Source organism: Pan troglodytes, chromosome 2 (genome assembly GCF_028858775.2).
Source record: "Pan troglodytes isolate AG18354 chromosome 2, NHGRI_mPanTro3-v2.0_pri, whole genome shotgun sequence".
NCBI classification, from domain to species: domain Eukaryota; kingdom Metazoa; phylum Chordata; class Mammalia; order Primates; family Hominidae; genus Pan; species Pan troglodytes.
The window spans coordinates 124,738,860-124,758,594 of record NC_086015.1 but is presented as its reverse complement, the minus strand read 5'-3'; the positions used below and the strand labels follow the sequence as shown (position 1 = coordinate 124,758,594).

Sequence of the window (19,735 nt, the reverse complement as noted above, 5' to 3'; positions counted from 1 at the left end):
ATTTTATTACTGATTTTACTTATTAGTGATTTTAGAAATGTATTTTAATATTTTATAATGCTTATAATATTTAGAAATACAAACTTAAGCATAGCAAAGCCATTTCATGAATATACTTCATATCCATTAAGCTATATATTCATTCTTTGTAATTTATTTTTACCATTTTTTTGGTCTGCCAGTGTTGCTTCATTAATTCAACTAATAGACCAGAGTAGTGTGCTGAATATTAAGTGTTATAGAAAAGAAGACAATGTGTTGATGTAAAAAGAGCCTTGGATGCCTTCCTCTGCTGTTTGTTAGCTTTGTAACACTGAACAGGCCATTTAATGTCAACAATTATGTTAAAGGTTATCATTAACTGAGCACTTATTTTGTGCTAAAAGCTAAATGACAAAGACATAATATTAGGGGATCATTCAAAAAAACAACGTCCAAGTCACTTAAAAGGTCTGATTTATCAGAAGATAATGGAGTTATACATAGCTAGTAGACAGCCTGTTACAATGAAGAGTGTGTCATAAAATAGAGTTTTAGTGTTGCTGATAGTGTTATAAAAATCACAGTAACAAAATTACTCAAACTTTTTTGGAGTGATACTTAACATGTTTTCACGTTTTAGAGAAATTCAACCAATAAGTAAACAAAAGATGTAAAATATATTTGGAAATAAAGGCTTTATAAGCATTTTTTTTTTTTTTTTTTTTTTTTTTTTTTGAGACAGTCTCACTCTGTTGCCCAGGCTGGAGTACAGTGGCATGATCTCGGCTCAGTGCAACCTCCGCCTCCCAGGTTCAAGCAATTCTCCTGCCACAGCCTCCTAAGTAGCTGAGGATTGCAGGCACCCGCCATCATGCCCAGCTAATTTTTTGTGTTTTTAGTGGAGACGGGGTTTCACTATGTTGGCCAGGCTTATAAGCATTTTTTTAAAAAACAGCTTTCTGTTCACTGGAAAATTTACTATTAACCACCTGATTCAAGTCTCACCTGATTCAGTACTTCTAGTAAGTACTGTTGTAGATTCTCTTGATGAATGACAATGATGAAGAAAAACAGCCAGATGATGTCTGAAAGTGTTGTTTTTAGAAGCTTCAGTGGTTGTTTCTCCTAAGATCCATTTGATTAGCCTTTACTCATTAATATGACCACTAACATGTTATAGTGCTGAAATCTGATACTCATTTTAGCATAAGAATAGTTCAGTTTATCAAATTACTTCTCATTGTGGGATGGTTTTCTGTGTAAAATATAGTATTGTAGCCAATTCATACATTCATTTATTTGGGATGATCTTGTACTTATTTTATCATTGTTAGACACATGAACATGATGAAAAATATTTAAATATAAATGTATTTCAGTTCAGCATTGATAGTCTGCATTTTTAAGATAATCCAGAAATGTGAATACTGTTAAGACAAATACTAGATTTTTTTTTTCTAATTTTATGTCTTTATTCTGCTTGATTTTAGGACGAATAACCTTTATAGAACCAAATATTCAGAATGTGCCAAGAGATTTTGAAATCAAAATGCCAACACTAGTAGGAGAAAGCCCACCTTCTCAAGCTGTAGGCAAAGGCCTACTTCCCATGGGCAGGTAGGTGCTGTTTCTCTGTATCTGTATTAATAAACTTTTGTAAGTATGAATGGCTCAAAATAGCTTATTAGACAAATAAATGAAATTAGTTTAATTTTATGTTTCAGACATACCCATTTCTGTCCTAGACCGTTTTGAATCCTGAGTCCCATCTATAAAGAAGCTAATTCATGTTTAATTCAATGTTTGCTAAAAAAAAGTTCTAGTATCTTTGTTAAGCTTTAAAGTGAGTCTCAGATAAAGATTTGGTTTTCTTTGTTTGTTTGTTTTTTTGAGACGGAGTCTTGCTCTCTTGCCCAGGCTGGAGTGCAGTGGTGCGATCTCAGCTTACTGCAACCTCCACCTCCTGGGCTCGAGCAATCCTCCCACCTCAGCCTCCTGAGTAGCTGGGACCACAGGCGTGTGCCACCATGCCTAGCTGGTTTTTGTAGAGACAAGGGTCTCACTTTGTTGCCCTAACTAGACCCGAACTCCTGGGCTCAAGCAATCTACTCGCCTCGGCTTCCCAAAGTGCTGGTATTACAGGTGTGAGCTACCACACCCAGCCCTCAGTAAGGTTTTTATTAAGTTTCTTAGACGGAAATACTGATGTTACTGAAAATCAGACCTTTTTCATATATTTGAGACTGCTTCATGTCTAACTGATGATGTTGTTTGCACCACAGAGGAAAATATAAGAAGGGTTTCAGCGTGAATCCTAGATGCCAGGCACAGATGGAGGAGAGAGCTGCAGACAGAGGAATGCCATTTTCAATTAGCATGCGACATGCCTTTGTGCCTTTCCCAGGTAAGGTGGCTGATAGCTTTGAAGCTTCTCATTGCTGTGAGAATGTTTTTCAAAGCATGGATAAAGCCTGAAATATGAGTGAGACTTAGAGCATGCATTGGTCCCTCCATCTTTCTGTCTACGGTGGAGCCTGCCTTTCTCCTTTGTCATGCCAGGTTTATAGCAGTCATCATCTCCATGATCTGCTCTGTGGGAAACTTTTATGGTGTGTGCTCAGCAGCAGCAGTCTGCTGAAACCATGTTTTCTAACGTCATTGTAAACCTCTTTGCAAAGGCCAGTTGGTTTTGTCAGTCTTCATCCTGTTTAACTTGTTTACAGCATTTGTCACTGTTAATCAACTCCTTCTTCAATTTCTCTTCTCCCTTGACCTCTAAGGGCAGTTTTTCTCTCCTTCTAACTTGTTTGCTTTTATGTTTTTTCTCTCTTTTTCTGCACTGCTGCTTCCTATTGCATGGGGTGGCCCCTAAGGCTATTCTCATTCTGCCTGACCCCTCCTCAATACTCTAGTCATAAACCTTTTGTTGTCAAGACATTTGGAAGTTATAATGTAACTTGCAGATCATTCCAACTGTTAGTATACATATTTGTTCTTTAATCTTTCACCAGCTAGCAAGTCCTAGTGAGTACAATTAACCATCTGAATTTATTTAAATTCCATCAGAAACTTATATGCCAATGGTGAATTCAGACCTATGATGACATGTCCTGCTTGGCAATTTTTAGTTTTACTTATGTCTAAACTATCAGCATACACAATTCTATCAAAGTTATCCAAGGGAGTCCCCAGAAAGTCTATATGGTGTATGGTAATTTTTTTTTTTTTTTTCGAGACGGAGTTTCCCTCTTGTTGCCCAGGCTGGAGTGCAATGGCGTGATCTCAGCTCAGCGCAACCTCTGCCTCCCAGGTTCAAGTGATTCTCCTGCCTCAGCTTCCCGAGTAGCTGGGATTACAAGCATGGGCCACCATGCCTGGCTAATTTTGTATTTTTAGTAGAGACGGGGTTTCTCCACGTTGGTCAGGCTGGTCTCGAACTCCTAACTTCAGGTGATCCGCCTGCCTCGGCCTCCCAAAGTGCTGGGATTACAGGCGTGAGCCACTGCGCCTGGCTAAGGTGTATGGTAATTTCTTTCTTTCTTTCTTTCTTTTTTTTTGAGACGGAGTCTCACTCTCGCCCAGGCTGGAGTGCAACAGAGTTTTCTTAAAACTCATGAATCAGTTTTTTTTTTTTTTTTTTTCCTTGCAGCTTCCTCACCCCTCTCAGCCTTCATAGAAATTCTGGAGTAGGAAAATGCAATTGACATACTGAATAGTACATCAGAGTCTCCTTGCTCTGGATTAGACTTTGGCTTAAGAGAATGTTGTGGCTGGTTTCATTTTTTTTATCCAGACCACTTAAATTTTCTCCATATTAGCAATAAGCCTGTTTTGCCTTCTTATCATTTGTGTGTTCAGCGTAGTAACACTTTTAATTTCCTTCAAGAACTTTTCCTTTGCATTCACAACGTGGCTAACTGTATGGCACAAGAGGCCTAGCTTTCAACCTATCTCAGCTTTTGACATGCCTTCCTCATAAGCTTAATCATTTCTAGCTTTTTGGTTTAACATGAGAGAGATGCGACTTTCCCTTTCACTTGAACACTTAGAGGCCATTGCCATTGTAGGGTGATTAATTGGCCTAATTTTAATATTGTATCTCAGGGAATAGGGAGTTCTGAGAGAGAGGGGAGAAAGGTGGGGGAACAGCCAGTCAGTGGAGTAGTTAGAACACACACAAAATTGATCAATGAAGTTCACTCTTACATGAGTGTGGTTCATGGATTGTAATAATAGTAATATCAAAGATCACCATAACAGATAATAATGAGAGGGTTTGAAATAATGTGAGCATCACTATTAATAAAATGTGCCAGAGTGAGCACATGCTGTTGGAAAAATGGTGCTGAAACACTTGCTCCACTCAGAGTTGCCAAAAACCTTTAATTTCTTTAAAAAAAAAAACTGCAATATCTGTGAGGCATAATAAAGTCAAGTCCAATAAAGCAAGGTATGCTTGATTTTATAAAACTTATATTTTGAAAAAGTAGATCACATGCCCAAGTTGTTTCAAACATACTCGAAAGTATTTCTCACAAGGCATGGTGGCTCACACCTGTAATCCCAGCACTTTGGGAGGCCGAAGCAGGAAGATCGCTTGAGTCCAGGACTTCACGACCAGCCTGGGCAACAAAGGGAGACCCCATCTTTACAGAAAGTCAAAAAATTAGCTAGGCATGGTGGTGCGCACCTGTAGTCCCAGCTACTCAGGACACTGTGGTGGGAATATCATGTCGCTTGAGCCCTGGAGTTTGGGGCTGCAGTGAGCCATGATCATGCCACTGCACTCCAGCCTAGGCGAAAAAGCAAGACCCTATCTCAAAAAAAAAAAAAAAAAAAAAAAAAAAGAAAAAAGAAAAAAAACATTTCCAGTAACTGGAGTACCAGAAACTCATTTTTTAAAAAATTGCATCTGATTGACAAAGCTGGTTCATCTTTTTTTAGAAGTATTAATTTGACTTTGAAGCAGAAACATCCATTACAAAACAATGTCTATACAAGTTAAGTAAATTTACTAATTCTTATGTTACTCAGTATTACAAGTTAAGTATCCTTTATCTCAAATCCTTGGGACCAAAAGTATTTCAGGTTTTGGAATATTTGTGTATACATAATGTGATATCTTGGGGATGGGATCCAAGTCATAATGTGAAATTTATGTTTCATATACATCTTATAGACATAGCCTAAAGGTAATTTATACAATATTTTAAATTTTATTCATGAAACAAAGTTATAACTTTGACCTGTTACAAGAGGTCAGTTGTGGAACTTTCCACTTGTGGCATTATGTCAGTGCTCAGAAAGTTTTAGATTTTAGAACAGTTTGGATTTTGAATTTTCAGATTAGGGATGCTGTACCTACAGTATGTCAAATTCAAAGGAGTATTACTTAAATAAAAAAGCGACTCTAAATTCATCAACATCAGAGCATTTTTAAAAATTTTTAATATTTTCAGTTTATATAACATGTTGATTGTAATTAAACTATACTGCATATTGATTTATGCTTGAAAAATGCATAAAATTATTATTATTATTGTTGTTGTTGTTGTTGTTTTTGGTAGAGATGGGGGTCCCACTATGTTACCCAGGCTGGTCTGGAACTCCTGGGCTCCTCCAGGAGTGATCCTCCAGCCTTGGCTTCCCAAATTATTGGGATTAGAGGTGTGAGCCACTGCACCCAGCCCATTATTAATTTGTTTTATGAAAAGTTTTCATTTCCAAATACATTCTCTTACCTGTCTAGCTAGGTCAGAAGTACATTTTTCGCTTTCTTGGAGCCTCAAATATATGCTGTGTGATATCAGTCAAAAAACATAAACCACATTGTTCTTTTTGTCTTTGATTACTGAATACTTGGCAAATGTTCTTTTGTTTCAAGAAAATATTGAATTGGAGTACAGTTAATCTTTGTAGGACTCTCATGAATCAAACAATGAGCTTTGACAGAGTATACAAGATTGTTAAATTCATTGTTGGAAATTTTCAACAGTTCTTAAGTTGGTGATGACTTAGCATTTGTACACATACATAAAATAATTTTAACTGTATTGTAACACTTTTGATGGTCTGATTTAGAAAACTAAACATAAATCTTTTTTATATATATAGTGGAATGAAGAAATAGGGAAACATCATTCTCCTGTTTAAAAATCTAAAAAAAAGAAGTTTTTAATGACAAAGCTAGAGCATTGTCTATATGATGGAAACTAATTTTTTCATATCTACTTAAAATTCTTCTTTGACAAATGTAAAAGATTCCAAAATATCTATGCCACTGGTTTGATTTTGTAAGCTAAGAATGGTGTTTTCTTTATAAATTTGGAAGTCCACTGAGACAAAGCCTATTCAGAATATTAATTAAGCAGTTTCTCTGTTATGGGACAATTTATCCAAAGCCAAAAAAGAAACACTTGCAATTTGATTGATGTATCATACTGTTAGGTTACCTATAGAATCTATAGGTAATTGTTTGGTGGTGTATTAGTCCGTTGTCATGCTGCTAATAAAGACCTACCTGAGACTGGGTGATTTATAAAGGAAGGAGGTTTGATGGACTCACAGTTCCACATTGCCGGGGAGGCCTCACAATCATGGTGGAAGATGAAGGAGAAGCAAAGGGACATCTTGACATCTTATATGGTGGCTGGCAAGAGCTTATGCAGGGGAACTCCCATTTATAAAACCATCAGATCTCGTGAGACGGACTCACTACCATGAGAACAGTATGGGGGAAACCACCCCCATGATTCATTTATCTTCACCTGACCTCTTGACATGTGAGTTTTGTTACAATTCAAGGTGAGATTTGGATGGAGACATAGCCAAACCTTATCAGGTGTGTTATTTGGAGATCTTTTGCTTTTTGTAAAATGTGATTGATTCTTGTTATTCATGGTAGTTGCATTCTACAAAGCCACAATGAACACTAAATTAAACAAATATTGAAGCATTGCTGCTAGTATGCGGACGTTATGGTTGCCACCTTGTTGAATCTTTGGATTTTGTAGTCTTCACTAATAGAATATAAGGTTTTCTTTTGTCAGACAATTTACTTTCACATCAGCTTGGTCATTTTGAGGCTTTTAAAGCTTTGCTAACAAATGTTTAGAGTAGCCTGCACTCTAGGGCTAGGTTATTCCTGTTCATAAGGTGTGGCCTTTCTGGAGTCTACTTGGTGCTAAAGTTGTTTAGCAAGATCTCTTCTCAGTCTTGTTTGTTACAGCTTGATCATTTCTCAGCATTCAAGAATATGTTGTTGAAGTAGTTGTTCAGCTGAAAGCTATGCAGTATTTGTTCTTCCTTTAGTAATATTTATTTCTTCAGTGTCTGTTCTTTGGCGCCCTGCACTTTCCCCCTGCACAACTTAATATTTGGTCAAAAATCCAAGGGAATTCCTGTGTGTATTTCTGGTGCTCCTTTTATGCACAACTCTTTTCTCTCCAAATTCCAGCTGCCTCAAAGCCCCAAACTCTAGACTGTGTTTCCTTAGTTCAGAGACAGATACAGTGCTGTGCTTCAGCTCCCTTTCCCTGCTACAGATTCTGGAAAATGCCTCCATTCAGATCCCTGAGACCTTTGTGTGGCTCACCTCATTTTCTTCCATTCTCAGTGATTATAGTTCTGCATGGCTTGTTGTCTAACATCTGAGAACCATTTTTTTTTCCCCATATAATTTGTCCAATTTTATGGTTGTCTGTGGTAGGAAGTCCACCAAAGTTGTGGCCATTTACAGTTTGAGTATCCCTTGTGTGAAATGCTTGGGACTAGAAGTGTTTTAGATTTTGATTTTAGAATATTTACACTATTTAGAATATTTACCAATTGAACATTTCTAATCCAAAAATCCATTATCTGAAATGCCCCAGTGAGCGTGACGTTTGAGCATCTCGTTGGTGCTCAAAAGTTTTGGATTTTGGAGCATATTGGATTTTGGAATTTTGGATTAGGGATGCTCAACCTGTATTTTAAATTAGTATTTATCTCTGTTTTTGAATAGGTTATTCATTAACATAGTTCAGAAATCAACATGATATAAAAGATGTGTATTGGGAAGCTTTGCTTCCTTCCCTGTCATCTACACTATCCTTCCCAATTCTTACAGATTACTACATGTATGAGGCCTTTTATGTATTTTGACAGTATTTCTTTATGCAGATATAAGCAAATATGGGTATATAATCTTTTCTTTCCCTATTTTTACACAAAATTAGCATTCTGTATACATTATTGTGTACCTTGCTTTTTTCATGTAATGTTTCTTTTTCTTTTTTTTTCTTTTTCTTTTTTTTTTTTTTTTTTGAGACGGAGTCTCACTCTGTCACCAGGCTGGAGTACAGCGGTGGGATCTCAGCTCACTGCAACCTCCAACTCCCTGGTTCAAGCAATTCTCCAGCGTCAGCCTCCCGACTAGCTGGGATTACAGGCATGCTCCACCACTCCCAGCTAATTTTTGTATTTTTAGTAGAGACAGAGTTGCACCATGTTGGCCAGGATGGTCTCGATCTCCTGACCTTGTCATCTGCCTGCCTTGGCCTCCCAAAGTGCTAGGATTACAGGCATGAGACACTGTGCCTGGCTGTAATGTTTCTATACTAGAGATTTGTGCTTATCAATAAGGACATTTAAACAAAAACCAGTTTAAACTATGTTCAGGTAGTCTGTGCAGCAGTCTGTGGGCTTGTTTGCTGAGTCATAGAGTAAAAACCTGTTTAATTTCGATAGACACTGTTAAATTGCCAACGAATGGGGAGGAGATTCCATTTTACTTCTCAGTAACAATGTACGAGTGTTTTTCTCCTCAGCCTTGTCACAGAGTGTTGTCCAACTTTTGTAATTTTTGCAATACAGGTGAAGAAAAATTGTTTCTTGCCATAGATTTTTTATTTCTCTTATGAAGCTGAGCATTCTTTAATATGTTTAAGGTTCTTTTGTTTTTATTATGTCTGAACTTCTTATTTATAGTTTGTCTTTTCCTCCACAAGTAACAACTCTTCTTATGAAAGGGCAATGAGTCTTGTGAGATCAGTTGCAAATATTTTTCTAATTTTTCTTTGACCCTGCTTTTATTTTTTTAACTTTGTTTTTGTTTTGTCATGCATATCTAATCCACCCATTTCTAATCTATAGGTAAATTATTTTAATCGTTTTAATAACTTGCTCACCTGTTGACCACTTGATTTTTTTCACTGAATGACTTTGTTATTGTCAAATCAGGGCACACATTTCTCTCCAGCCCACTTAACATTTGCACACATTGGACACCAGTTTTTTCATTAATTCATTCATTCAACAAGCATTTGTTAAGGGCCTATTATCTATCAGCAACTGTGCAAGCTTTTCTGTAGAATGAAAAGGAAAATTAAGCTTCCTATTCTTAAGTACTCAGAGCAAAATAAGAGAGGCATGAAAGCACCATTTTGGATTATGTGCCAGGTGCTGTAGGAACACTGAGGAATGCACTCCACGGTGGGCAGATGTCAGGGTGGCTTTACCCATATTATACATACTTGAAAGCTACATGGAAAAAAATGACCTAAGATACAGAGCTGAATTCCATCATATTAAGAGGAAGGTTTTAACTTTTGACATGTAATTTCAAAGTTCTAAGTTAGAACAAAATTTTTGTCATCCTGCTCAATTATATGATATAGAACTTGGATTGTGTGATATAGAAACTTTGTACTAGCTTTTCTGAAATCACTTCTACTTCAGGTGGTTCAATACTGGCTGCTGACTACTCTCAGCTTGAACTGAGGATCTTGGCTCATTTATCCCATGATCGTCGTCTCATTCAAGTGTTAAACACTGGAGCTGATGTTTTCAGGAGCATTGCAGCAGAGTGGAAGATGATTGAGCCAGAGTCTGTTGGGGATGATCTGAGGCAGCAGGCAAAACAGGTGATTTTAGTGAACATGGTTAATATAAAGGAGAAGAATTTAGTGACTCAAAAAAAATTAAAAATGGTCTCAATTATTTGCAGCTGAGAAACAGTTTCTCCAACTTTGGATCTTTCAAAGCACAGTTCATCTGAGCTTATCTCATGGTATTCATTATATTTTCTTTTGTGGAGGCAGTAGGAAGAACCAAAAAGACTGAGATCTGAGGCTACTTCGTGTCAGGAAAACCATGTGCATTTAAAGCCATTATATGGCTAGTCACAGTGCCTGGTACTCACTAGATGTCATGGTGGTAGTGGTGGTCAGAGTGCGTGTGTTCGTACACACCCGCATGTGTGCACATATGTATACTTAAAAAACATCTTTCCAGGCCGGGCGCGGTGGCTCACGCCTGTAATCCCAGCACTTTGGGAGGCTGAGGCGGGCGGATCATGAGGTCAGGAGATCAGGACTATCCTGGCTAACACAGTGAAACCCCATCTCTACTAAAAATACAAAAACTTAGCTGGCCGTGGTGGTGGGTGCCTGTAGTCCCAGCTACTTGGCAGGCTGAGGCAGGAGAATGGCATGAACCCAGGAGGCGGAGCTTGCAGTGAGCCGAGATAGCGCCACTGCACTCCAGCCTGGGTGACAGAGCAAGACTCCATCTCTAAAAACAAAAACAAAACAAAACAAAAAAATCTTTCTAGTCTGTAAGTGTTCTGACGTAAAGTTTCATATTTTCATTTTTATATCTTTTATAGCATCAAGCCATAGTGCTTTGTATAGAAGGTGGTCTCTAAATGTTTGTTGAAAAAATATTGCTGACCTGTAGATTATAGTTAGTACCTGATAGCTTTTTAGCCGTTGAAGTTATTGGTTAGTAATCTACCTATGAAACTTCATGCTGCCTTTGTAACTTTGAAATGGATCCATGTTAGTTTCTACTCTGGATAACTATTAGGCAAAGAGTAAGTCAGAGGCCACATTTATACCATTCCTTGGCCTGGGTTAACACTGATACTTTCTTACCACATGACCCGTGGGAAATCTGATGCCATTTGCAAGACAGTAGGATTGCTAGCTGAGGTAAATGCACACCACCGTACTCTGAGATCCTGCTTTTTTTGTTTCGCATTTACATTTCTAGTTCCTCACAGTTGTAGTTTTTGTGTGTGTGTGTGGAGAGGTGAGGTCTCAATTTGTCGCCCAGGGTGGTCTTCAACTCCTGGCCTCAAGTGATACTTCCAACTTGGCCTCCCGAAGTGCTGGGATCGTAGGCATGATCCACTGCACCCAGCCTCACAGCTGTACTTCTTGACTGGCTCATCAAGCATGGAACACTTTCTCTAACCACCTGTTTAGCACCAACACTTGTTTCTTCCACTATTTAAAAAGCCAGCTCTGTCCTCTCTGTCTGTTTAATCCCTGGAGAGGTTCTGCATTCAGCAAGAATCAAACCCTAGGTAAAATAGGTAATATTCCCATATTTAATTCTCATAACCCATGAGATAGCTATTATTATTACTATCACCATTTTATAGAGGAGGAAACTGAAGCACAGAAAGTAATTTGCTTAAGGTCATGCAGCTATAAGTGGTAGACCAAGAATAAATTCAGAATGCCAGAACTTGGGCACCCGACTTCCTTTTATTTATTTATTTATTTATTTATTTATTTATTTTTATTTTATTATTATTATACTTTAAGTTTTAGGGTACATGTGCACAATGTGCAGGTTAGTTACATATGTATACATGTGCCATGCTGGTGTGCTGCACCCATTAACTCGTCATTTAGCATTAGGTATATCTCCTAATGCTATCCCTCCCCCATTCCCCCACCACACAACAGTCCCCAGAGTGTGATGTTCCCCTTCCTGTGTCCATGTGTTCTCATTGTTCAATTCCCACCTATGAGTGAAAACATGCGGTGTTTGGTTTTTTGTCCTTGCGATAGTTTACTGAGAATGATGATTTCCAATTTCATCCATGTCCCTACAAAGGACATGAACTCATCATTTTTTATGGCTGCGTAGTATTCCATGGTGTATATGTGCCACATTTTCTTAATCTAGTCTATCATTCTTGGACATTTGGGTTGATTCCAAGTCTTTGCTATTGTGAATAGTGCCGCAATAAACATACGTGTGCATGTGTCTTTATATCAGCATGATTTATAGTCCTTTGGGTATATACCCAGTAATGGGATGGCTGGGTCAAATGGTATTTCTAGTTCTAGATCCCTGAGGAATCGCCACACTGACTTCCACAATGGTTGAACTAGTTTACAGTCCCACCAACAGTGTAAAAGTGTTCCTATTTCTCCACATCTCTCCAGCACCTGTTGTTTCCTGACGTTTTAATGATTGCCATTCTAACTGGTATGAGATGGTATCTCATTGTGGTTTTGATTTGCATTTCTCTGATGGCCAGTGATGATGAGCATTTTTTCATGTGTTTTTTGGCTGCATAAATGTCTTCTTTTGAGAAGTGTCTGTTTATGTCCTTCGCCAACTTTTTGATGGGGTTATTTGTTTTTTTCTTGTAAGTTTGTTTGAGTTCATTGTAGATTCTGGATATTAGCCCTTTGTCAGATGAGTAGGTTGTGACAATTTTCTCCCATTTTGTAGGTTGCCTGTTCACTCTGATGGTAGCTTCTTTTGCTGTGCAGAAGCTCTTTAGTTTAATTAGATCCCATTTGTCAATTTTGGCTTTTCTTGCCATTGCTTTTGGTGTTTTAGTCATGAAGTCCTTGCCCATGCCTATGTCCTGAATGGTATTGCCTAGGTTTTCTTCTAGGGTTTTTATGGTTTTAGGTTTAACATGTAAGTCTTTAATCCATCTTGAATTAATTTTTGTATAAGGTGTAAGGAAGGGATCCAGTTTCAGCTTTCTACATATGGCTAGCCAGTTTTTCCAGCACCATTTATTAAATAGGGAATCCTTTCCCCATTGCTTGTTTTTCTCAGGTTTGTCAAAGATCAGATAGTTGTAGATATGCGGCGTTATTTCTGAGGGCTCTGTTCTGTTCCATTGATCTATATTTCTGTTTTGGTACCAGTACCATGCTGTTTTGGTTACTGTAGCCTTGTAGTATAGTTTGAAGTCAGGTAGCTTGATGCCTCCAGCTTTGTTCTTTTGGCTTAGGATTGACTTGGCGATGCAGGCTCTTTTTTGGTTCCATATGAACTTTGAAGTAGTTTTTTCCAATTCTGTGAAGAAAGTCATTGGTAGTTTGATGGGGATGGCATTGAATCTATAAATTACCTTGGGCAGTATGGCCATTTTCACGATATTGATTCTTCCTACCTATGAGCATGGAATGTTCTTCCATTTGTTTGTATCCTCTTTTATTTCCTTGAGCAGTGGTTTGTAGTTCTCCTTGAAGAGGTCCTTCACATCCCTTGTAAGTTGGATTCCTAGGTATTTTATTCTCTTTGAAGCAATTGTGAATGGGAGTTCACTCATGATTTGGCTCTCTGTTTATCTGTTATTGGTGTATAAGAATGCTTGTGATTTTTGTACATTAATTTTGTATCCTGAGACTTTGCTGAAGTTGCTTATCAGCTTAAGGAGATTTTGGGCTGAGACAGTGGGGTTTTCTGGATATACAATCATGTCATCTGCAAACAGGGACAATTTGACTTCCTCTTTTCCTAATTGAATACCCTTTATTTCCTTCTCCTGCCTAATTGCCCTGGCCAGAACTTCCAACACTATGTTGAATAGGAGTGGTGAGAGAGGGCATCCCTGTCTTGTGCCAGTTTTCACAGGGAATGCTTCCAGTTTTTGCCCGTTCAGTATGATATTGGCTGTGGGTTTGTCATAGATAGCTCTTATTATTTTGAGATATGTCCCATCAGTACCTAATTTATTGAGAGTTTTTAGCATGAAGTGTTGTTGAATTTTGTCAAAGGCCTTTACTGCATCTATTGAGATAATCATGTGGTTTTTGTCTTTGTTTCTGTTTATATGCTGGATTACATTTATTGATTTGCGTATATTGAACCAGCCTTGCATCCCAGGGATGAAGCCCACTTGATCATGGTGGATAAGCTTTTTGATGTGCTGCTGGATTCGGTTTGCCAGTATTTTATTGAGGATTTTTGCATCAATGTTCATCAAGGACTTTGGACTAAAATTCTCTTTTTTGGTTGTGTCTCTGCCAGGCTTTGGTATCAGGATGATGCTGGCCTCATAAAATGAGTTAGGGAGGATTTCCTCTTTTTCTATTGATTGGAATAGCTTCAGAAGGAATGGTACCAGTTCCTCCTTGTAACTCTGGTAGAATTTGGCTGTGAATCCATCTGGTCCTGGACTCTTTTTGGTTGGTAAGCTATTGATTATTGCCACAATTTCAGAGCCTGTTATTGGTCTATTCAGAGATTCAACTTCTTCCTGGTTTAGTCTTGGGAGCGTGTATGTGTCGTGGAATTTATCCATTTTTTCTAGATTTTCTAGTTTATTTGCGTAGAGGTGTTTGTAGTATTCTCTGATGGTAGTTTGTATTTCTGTGGGATCGGTGGTGATATCCCCTTTATCCTTTTTTTTGGTGTCTATTTGATTCTTCTCTCTTTTCTTCTTTACTAGTCTTGCTAGCGTTCTATCAATTTTGTTGATCCTTTCAAAAAACCAGCTCCTGGATTCATTAATTTTTTGAAGGGTTTTTTGTGTCTCTATTTCCTTTAGTTCTGCTCTGATTTTAGTTATTTCTTGCCTTCTGCTAGCTTTTGAATGTGTTTGCTCTTGCTTTTCTAGTTCTTTTAATTGTGATGTTAGGGTGTCAATTTTGGATGTTTCCTGCTTTCTCTTGTGGGCATTTAGTGCTATAAATTTCCCTCTACACACTGCTTTGAATGTGTCCCAGAGATTCTGGTATGTTGTGTCTTTGTTCTCGTTGGTTTCAAAGAACATCTTTATTTCTGCCTTCATTTTGTTATGTACCCAGTAGTCATTCAGGAGCAGGTTGTTCAGTTTCCATGTAGTTCAGTGGTTTTGAGTGAATTTCTTAATCCTGAGTTCTAGTTTGATTACACTGTGGTCTGAGAGACAGTTTGTTATAATTTCTGTTCTTTTACATTTGCTGAGGAGTGCTTTACTTCCAACTATGTGTTCAATTTTGGCATAGGTGTGGTGTGCTGCTGAAAAAAATGTATATTCTATTGATTTGGGGTGGAGAGTTCTGTAGATGTCTATTAGGTCTACTTGGTGCAGAGCTGAGTTCAATTCCTGGGTATCCTTGTTAACTTTCTGTCTCGATCTGTCTAATGTTGACAGTGGGGTGTTAAAGTCTCCCATTATTATTGTGTGGGAGTCTAAGTCTCTTTGTAGGTCACTCAGGACTTGCTTTATGAATCTGGGTGCCCCTGTATTGGGTGCATATATGTTTAGGATAGTTAGCTCTTCTTGTTGAATTGATCCCTTTACCATTATGTAATGGCCTTCTTTGTCTCTTTTGATCTTTGTTGGTTTAAAGTCTGTTTTATCAGAGACTAGGATTGCAACCCCTGCTTTTTTTTGTTTTCCATTTGCTTGGTAGATCTTCCTCCATCCTTTTATTTTGAGCCTATGTGTGTCTCTGCACGTGAGATGGGTCTCCTGAATACAGCACACTGACGGATCTTGACTCTTTATCCAATTTGCCAGTCTGTGTCTTTTAATTGGAGCATTTAGTCCATTTACATTTAAAGTTAATATTGTTATGTGTGAATTCGATCCTGTCATTATGATGTTAACTGGTTATTTTGCTCATTAGTTGATGCAGTTTCTTCCTAGCCTCAATGGTCTTTACAATTTGGCATGATTTTGCAGCGGCTGATACCGGTTGTTCCTTTCCATATTTAGTGCTTCCTTCAGGAGCTCTTTTAGGGCTGGCCAGGTGGTGACAAAATCTCTCAGCATTTGCTTGTCTGTTAAGGATTGTATTTCTCCTTCACTTAATGAAGCTTAGTTTGGCTGGATATGAAATTCTGGGTTGAAAATTCATTTCTTTAAGAATGTTGAATATTGGCCCCCACTCTCTTCTGGCTTGTAGAGTTTCTGCCGAGAGATCTGCTGTTAGTCTGATGGGCTTCCCTTTGTGGGTAACCCGACCTTTGTCTCTGGCTGCCGTTAACATTTTTTCTTTCATTTCAACTTTGGTGAATCTGACAATTATGTGTCTTGGAGTTGCTCTTCTCGAGGAGTTTCTTTGTGGCGTTCTCTGGATTTCCTGAATGTGAATGTTGGCCTGCCTTGCTAGATTGGGGAAGTTCTCCTGGATTATATCCTGCAGAGTGTTTTCCAACTTGGTTCCATTCTCCCTGTCACTTTCAGATACACCAGTGAGACGTAGATTTGGTCTTTTCACATAATCTCATATTTCTTGGAGGCTTTGTTCGTTTCTTTTTACTCTTTTTTCTCTAAACTTCCCTTCTCGCTTCATTTCATCTTCCATCACTGATACCCTTTCTTCCAGTTGATCGCATCGGCTCCTGAGGCTTCTGCATTCTTCACGTAGTTCTCAAGCCTTGGCTTTCAGCTCCATCAGCTCCTTTAAGCTCTTCTCTGTATTGGTTATTCTAGTTATACATTCGTCTAAATTTTATTCTAAGTTTTTAACTTGTTTGCCTTTTGCTTGAATTTCCTCCTGTAGCTCTGAGTAGTTTGATCTTCTGAAGCCTTCTTCTCTGAACTCGTCAAAGTGATTCTCCATCCAGCTTTGTTCCGTTGCTGGTGAGGAACTGCGTTCCTTTGGAGGAGGAGAGGCGCTCTGCTTTTTAGAGTTTCCAGTTTTTCTGCTCTGTTTTTTCCCCATCTTTGTGGTTTTATCTACTTTTGGTCTTTGATGATGGTGATGTACGGATGGGCTTTTGGTGTGGATGTCCTTTCTGTTTGTTAGTTTTCCTTCTAACAGACAGGACCCTCAGCTGCAGGTCTGTTGGAGTTTGCTAGATGTCCACTCCAGACCCTGGTTGCCTGGATATCAACAGCGGTGACTGCAGAAGAGCGGATTTTTGTAAACTGCGAATGCTGCTGTCTGATCGTTCCTCTGGAAGTTTTCTCTCAGAGGAGTACCCAGCCATGTGAGGTGTCAGTCTGCCCCTACTGGGGGGTGCCTCCCAGTTAGGCTGCTCGGGGGTCAAGGGTCAGGGACCCACTTGAGGAGGCAGTCTGCCTGTTCTCAGATCTCCAGCTGCGTGCTGGGAGAACCACTGCTCTCTTCAAAGCTGTCAGACAGGGACATTTAAGTCTGCAGAGGTTACTGCTGTCTTTTTGTTTTTCTGTGCCCTGCCCCCAGAGGTGGAGCCTACAGAGACAGGCAGGCCTCCTTGAGCTGTGGTGGGCTCCACTCAGTTTGAGCTTCCCGGCTGCTTTGTTTACCTAAGCAAGCCTGGGCAATGGCGGGCGTTGGGCACCCGACTTCCTATCCAACACACTTATCCGCCGGAGACAACTGCTTCTATTTAATAGACTCCTGCATGATTTAATAGTGTTTATGCTATACCAGTTTTTGTTTGTGTCACCATGCACTGAACCACCTAATCCCTGAGCCTTGCTGAGATCTCAGACAGCACTAAGCAACATGAGTTAAAAAAAAAAAAACAGGAGTAACAACAAAAAAAAGGTGAAAAAGAAAAAAAGGAAAGGAAAAAGGCATTAAAAAACGTGGCGGTGGGGGCGGTTCCAAGATGGCCGAATAGGAACAGCTCCAGTCTACAGCTCCCAGCGTAAGCTATGCAGAAGACAGGTGATTTCTGCATTTCCAACTGAGGTACCAGGTTCATCTCACTGGGGCTTGTTGGACAGTGGGTGCAGGACAGTGGGTGCAGCCCACCGAGCGTGAGCCAAAGCAGGGCGAGGCATCACCTCACCTGGGAAGCACAAGGGGTCAGGGAATTCCCTTTCCTAGCCAAGGGAAGCTGTGACAGATGGCACCTGGAAAATCGGGTCACTCCCACCCTAATACTGCGCTTTTCCAAGGGTCTTAGCAAAGGGCACATCAAGAGATTATATCCTGTGCATGGCTCGGAGGGTACCATGTCCATGGAGCCTCGCTCATTGCTAGCACAGCAGTCTGAGATCGAACTGCAAGGAAGCAGCGAGGCTGGGGGAGGGGCGCCCGCCAGTGCTGAGGCTTGAGTAGGTAAACAAAGAGGCCAGGAAGCTCGAACTGGGTGGAGCCCACCACAGCTCAAGGACACCTGCCTGCCTCTGTAGACTCCACCTCTGGGGGCAGGGCATAGCCAAACAAAAGGCAGCAGAAACCTCTGCAGACTTAAATGTCCCATCGGACAGCTTTGAAGAGAGTAGTGGTTCTCCCCGCACAGAGTTTGAGATCTGAGAACGGACAGATTGCCCCCTCAAGTGGGTCCCTGACCCCCGAGTAGCCTAACTAGGAGGCACCCCCCAGTAGGAGCAGGCTGACACCTCACACGGCCAGTTACCCCTCTGAGACAAAGCTTCCAGAGGAGCGATCAGGCAGCAACATTTGCTGGTCAGCAATATTCACTGTTCTGCAGCCTCCGCTGCTCATACCGAGGCAAACAGAGTCTGGAGCGGACCTCCAGCAAACTCCAACAGACCTGCACCTGAGGGTCCTGACTGTTAGAAGGAAAACTAACAAACAGAAAGGACATCCACACCAAAAACCTATCTGTACATCACCATCATCAAAGACCAAAGGTAGATAAAACCACAAAGATGGGGAAAAAACAGAGCAGAAAAGCTGAAAAATCTAAAAATCAGAGTGCCTCTCCCACTCCAAAGGAACTCAGCTCCTCGCCAGCAATGGAACAAAGCTGGACGGAGAATAACTTTGACAAGTTGAGAGAAGGCGGCCTCAGACAATCAAACTTCTCCGAGCTAAAGGAGGAAGTTTGGACCCATTGCAAAGAAGCTAAAAACCTTGAAAAAAGATTAGACGAATGGCTAACTAGAATAACCAGTGTAGAGAAGTCCTTAAATGACCTGATGGAGCTGAAAACCGTGGCAAAAGAACTACGTGACAAATGCACAAGCTTCAGTAGCCAATTCGATCAACTGGAAGAAAGGGTATCAGTGATTGATGATCAAATAAATGAAATGAAGCAAGAAGAGAAGTTTAGAGAAAAAGAATAAAAAGAAACGAACAAAGCCTCCGAGAAATACGGGACTATGTGAAAAGACCAAATCTACACCTGATTGGTGTACCTGAAAGTGACCGGGAGAATGGAACCAAGTTGGAAAACACTCTACAGGATATTATCCAGGAGAACTTCCCCAGTCTAGCAAGGCAGGCCAACATTCAAATTCAGGAAATCCAGAGAACACCACAAAGATACTCCTCGAGAAGAGCAACTCCAAGACACATAATTGTCAGATTCACCAAAGTTGAAATGAAGGAAAAAATGTTAAGGGCAGCCAGAGAGAAAGGTCGGGTTACCCACAAAGGGAAGCCCATCAGACTAACACCAGTTCTCTCTGCAGAAAGCCTACAAGCCAGAAAAAAGTTGGGGCCAATATTCAGCACTATTAAAGAAAAGAATAATGAGAACACTTGGACACAGGACAGGGAACATCACACACTGGGGCCCGTTGTGGGGTTGGGGGAGGGGGGAGGGATAGCATTAGGAGATACACCTAATATAAATGACAAGTTAATGAGTGCAGCACACCAACATGGCACATGTATACATATGTAACAAACCTGCACATTGTGCACATATACCCTAGAACTTAAAGTGTAATAAAAAAAATAAATAATAAAAAAGCGAAAAAATAAAATAGAAAACTTGGGGGTGGGGGTAGACTTTAGTTAGCTTATCATGTTGAAAGTTTCTTTGGAATTCTGATAATCATGCAAGTTATCTTTTTAGATTTTATTTAATGATATTTATACAGAGCTTGCTT

The 19,735-nt window shown here is 39.6% G+C and overlaps 1 protein-coding gene across 20 annotated transcripts in view; it reads left to right on the top strand.

Moving 5' to 3' along the window:
- POLQ (DNA polymerase theta) overlaps positions 1 to 19,735 on the top strand; it is a 113,125-nt gene that overhangs the window by 74,592 nt on the left and 18,798 nt on the right. For 15 of the 20 annotated variants that reach the window (XR_010155307.1, XR_010155310.1, XM_001165150.7 and 12 more), the window contains 3 exons: positions 1,473 to 1,599; positions 2,265 to 2,386; positions 9,700 to 9,884. Coding sequence is in view for 13 of the 20 variants with exons in the window: in XM_001165150.7 (XP_001165150.3) it covers positions 1,473 to 1,599; positions 2,265 to 2,386; positions 9,700 to 9,884 (434 nt within the window). In the remaining 7 variants the exon portion in view is untranslated. The remainder of the gene's footprint in view (positions 1 to 1,472; positions 1,600 to 2,264; positions 2,387 to 9,699; positions 9,885 to 19,735) is intronic. The other 5 variants (XR_010155309.1, XR_010155306.1, XR_010155308.1 and 2 more) reach the window with 1 other exon arrangement.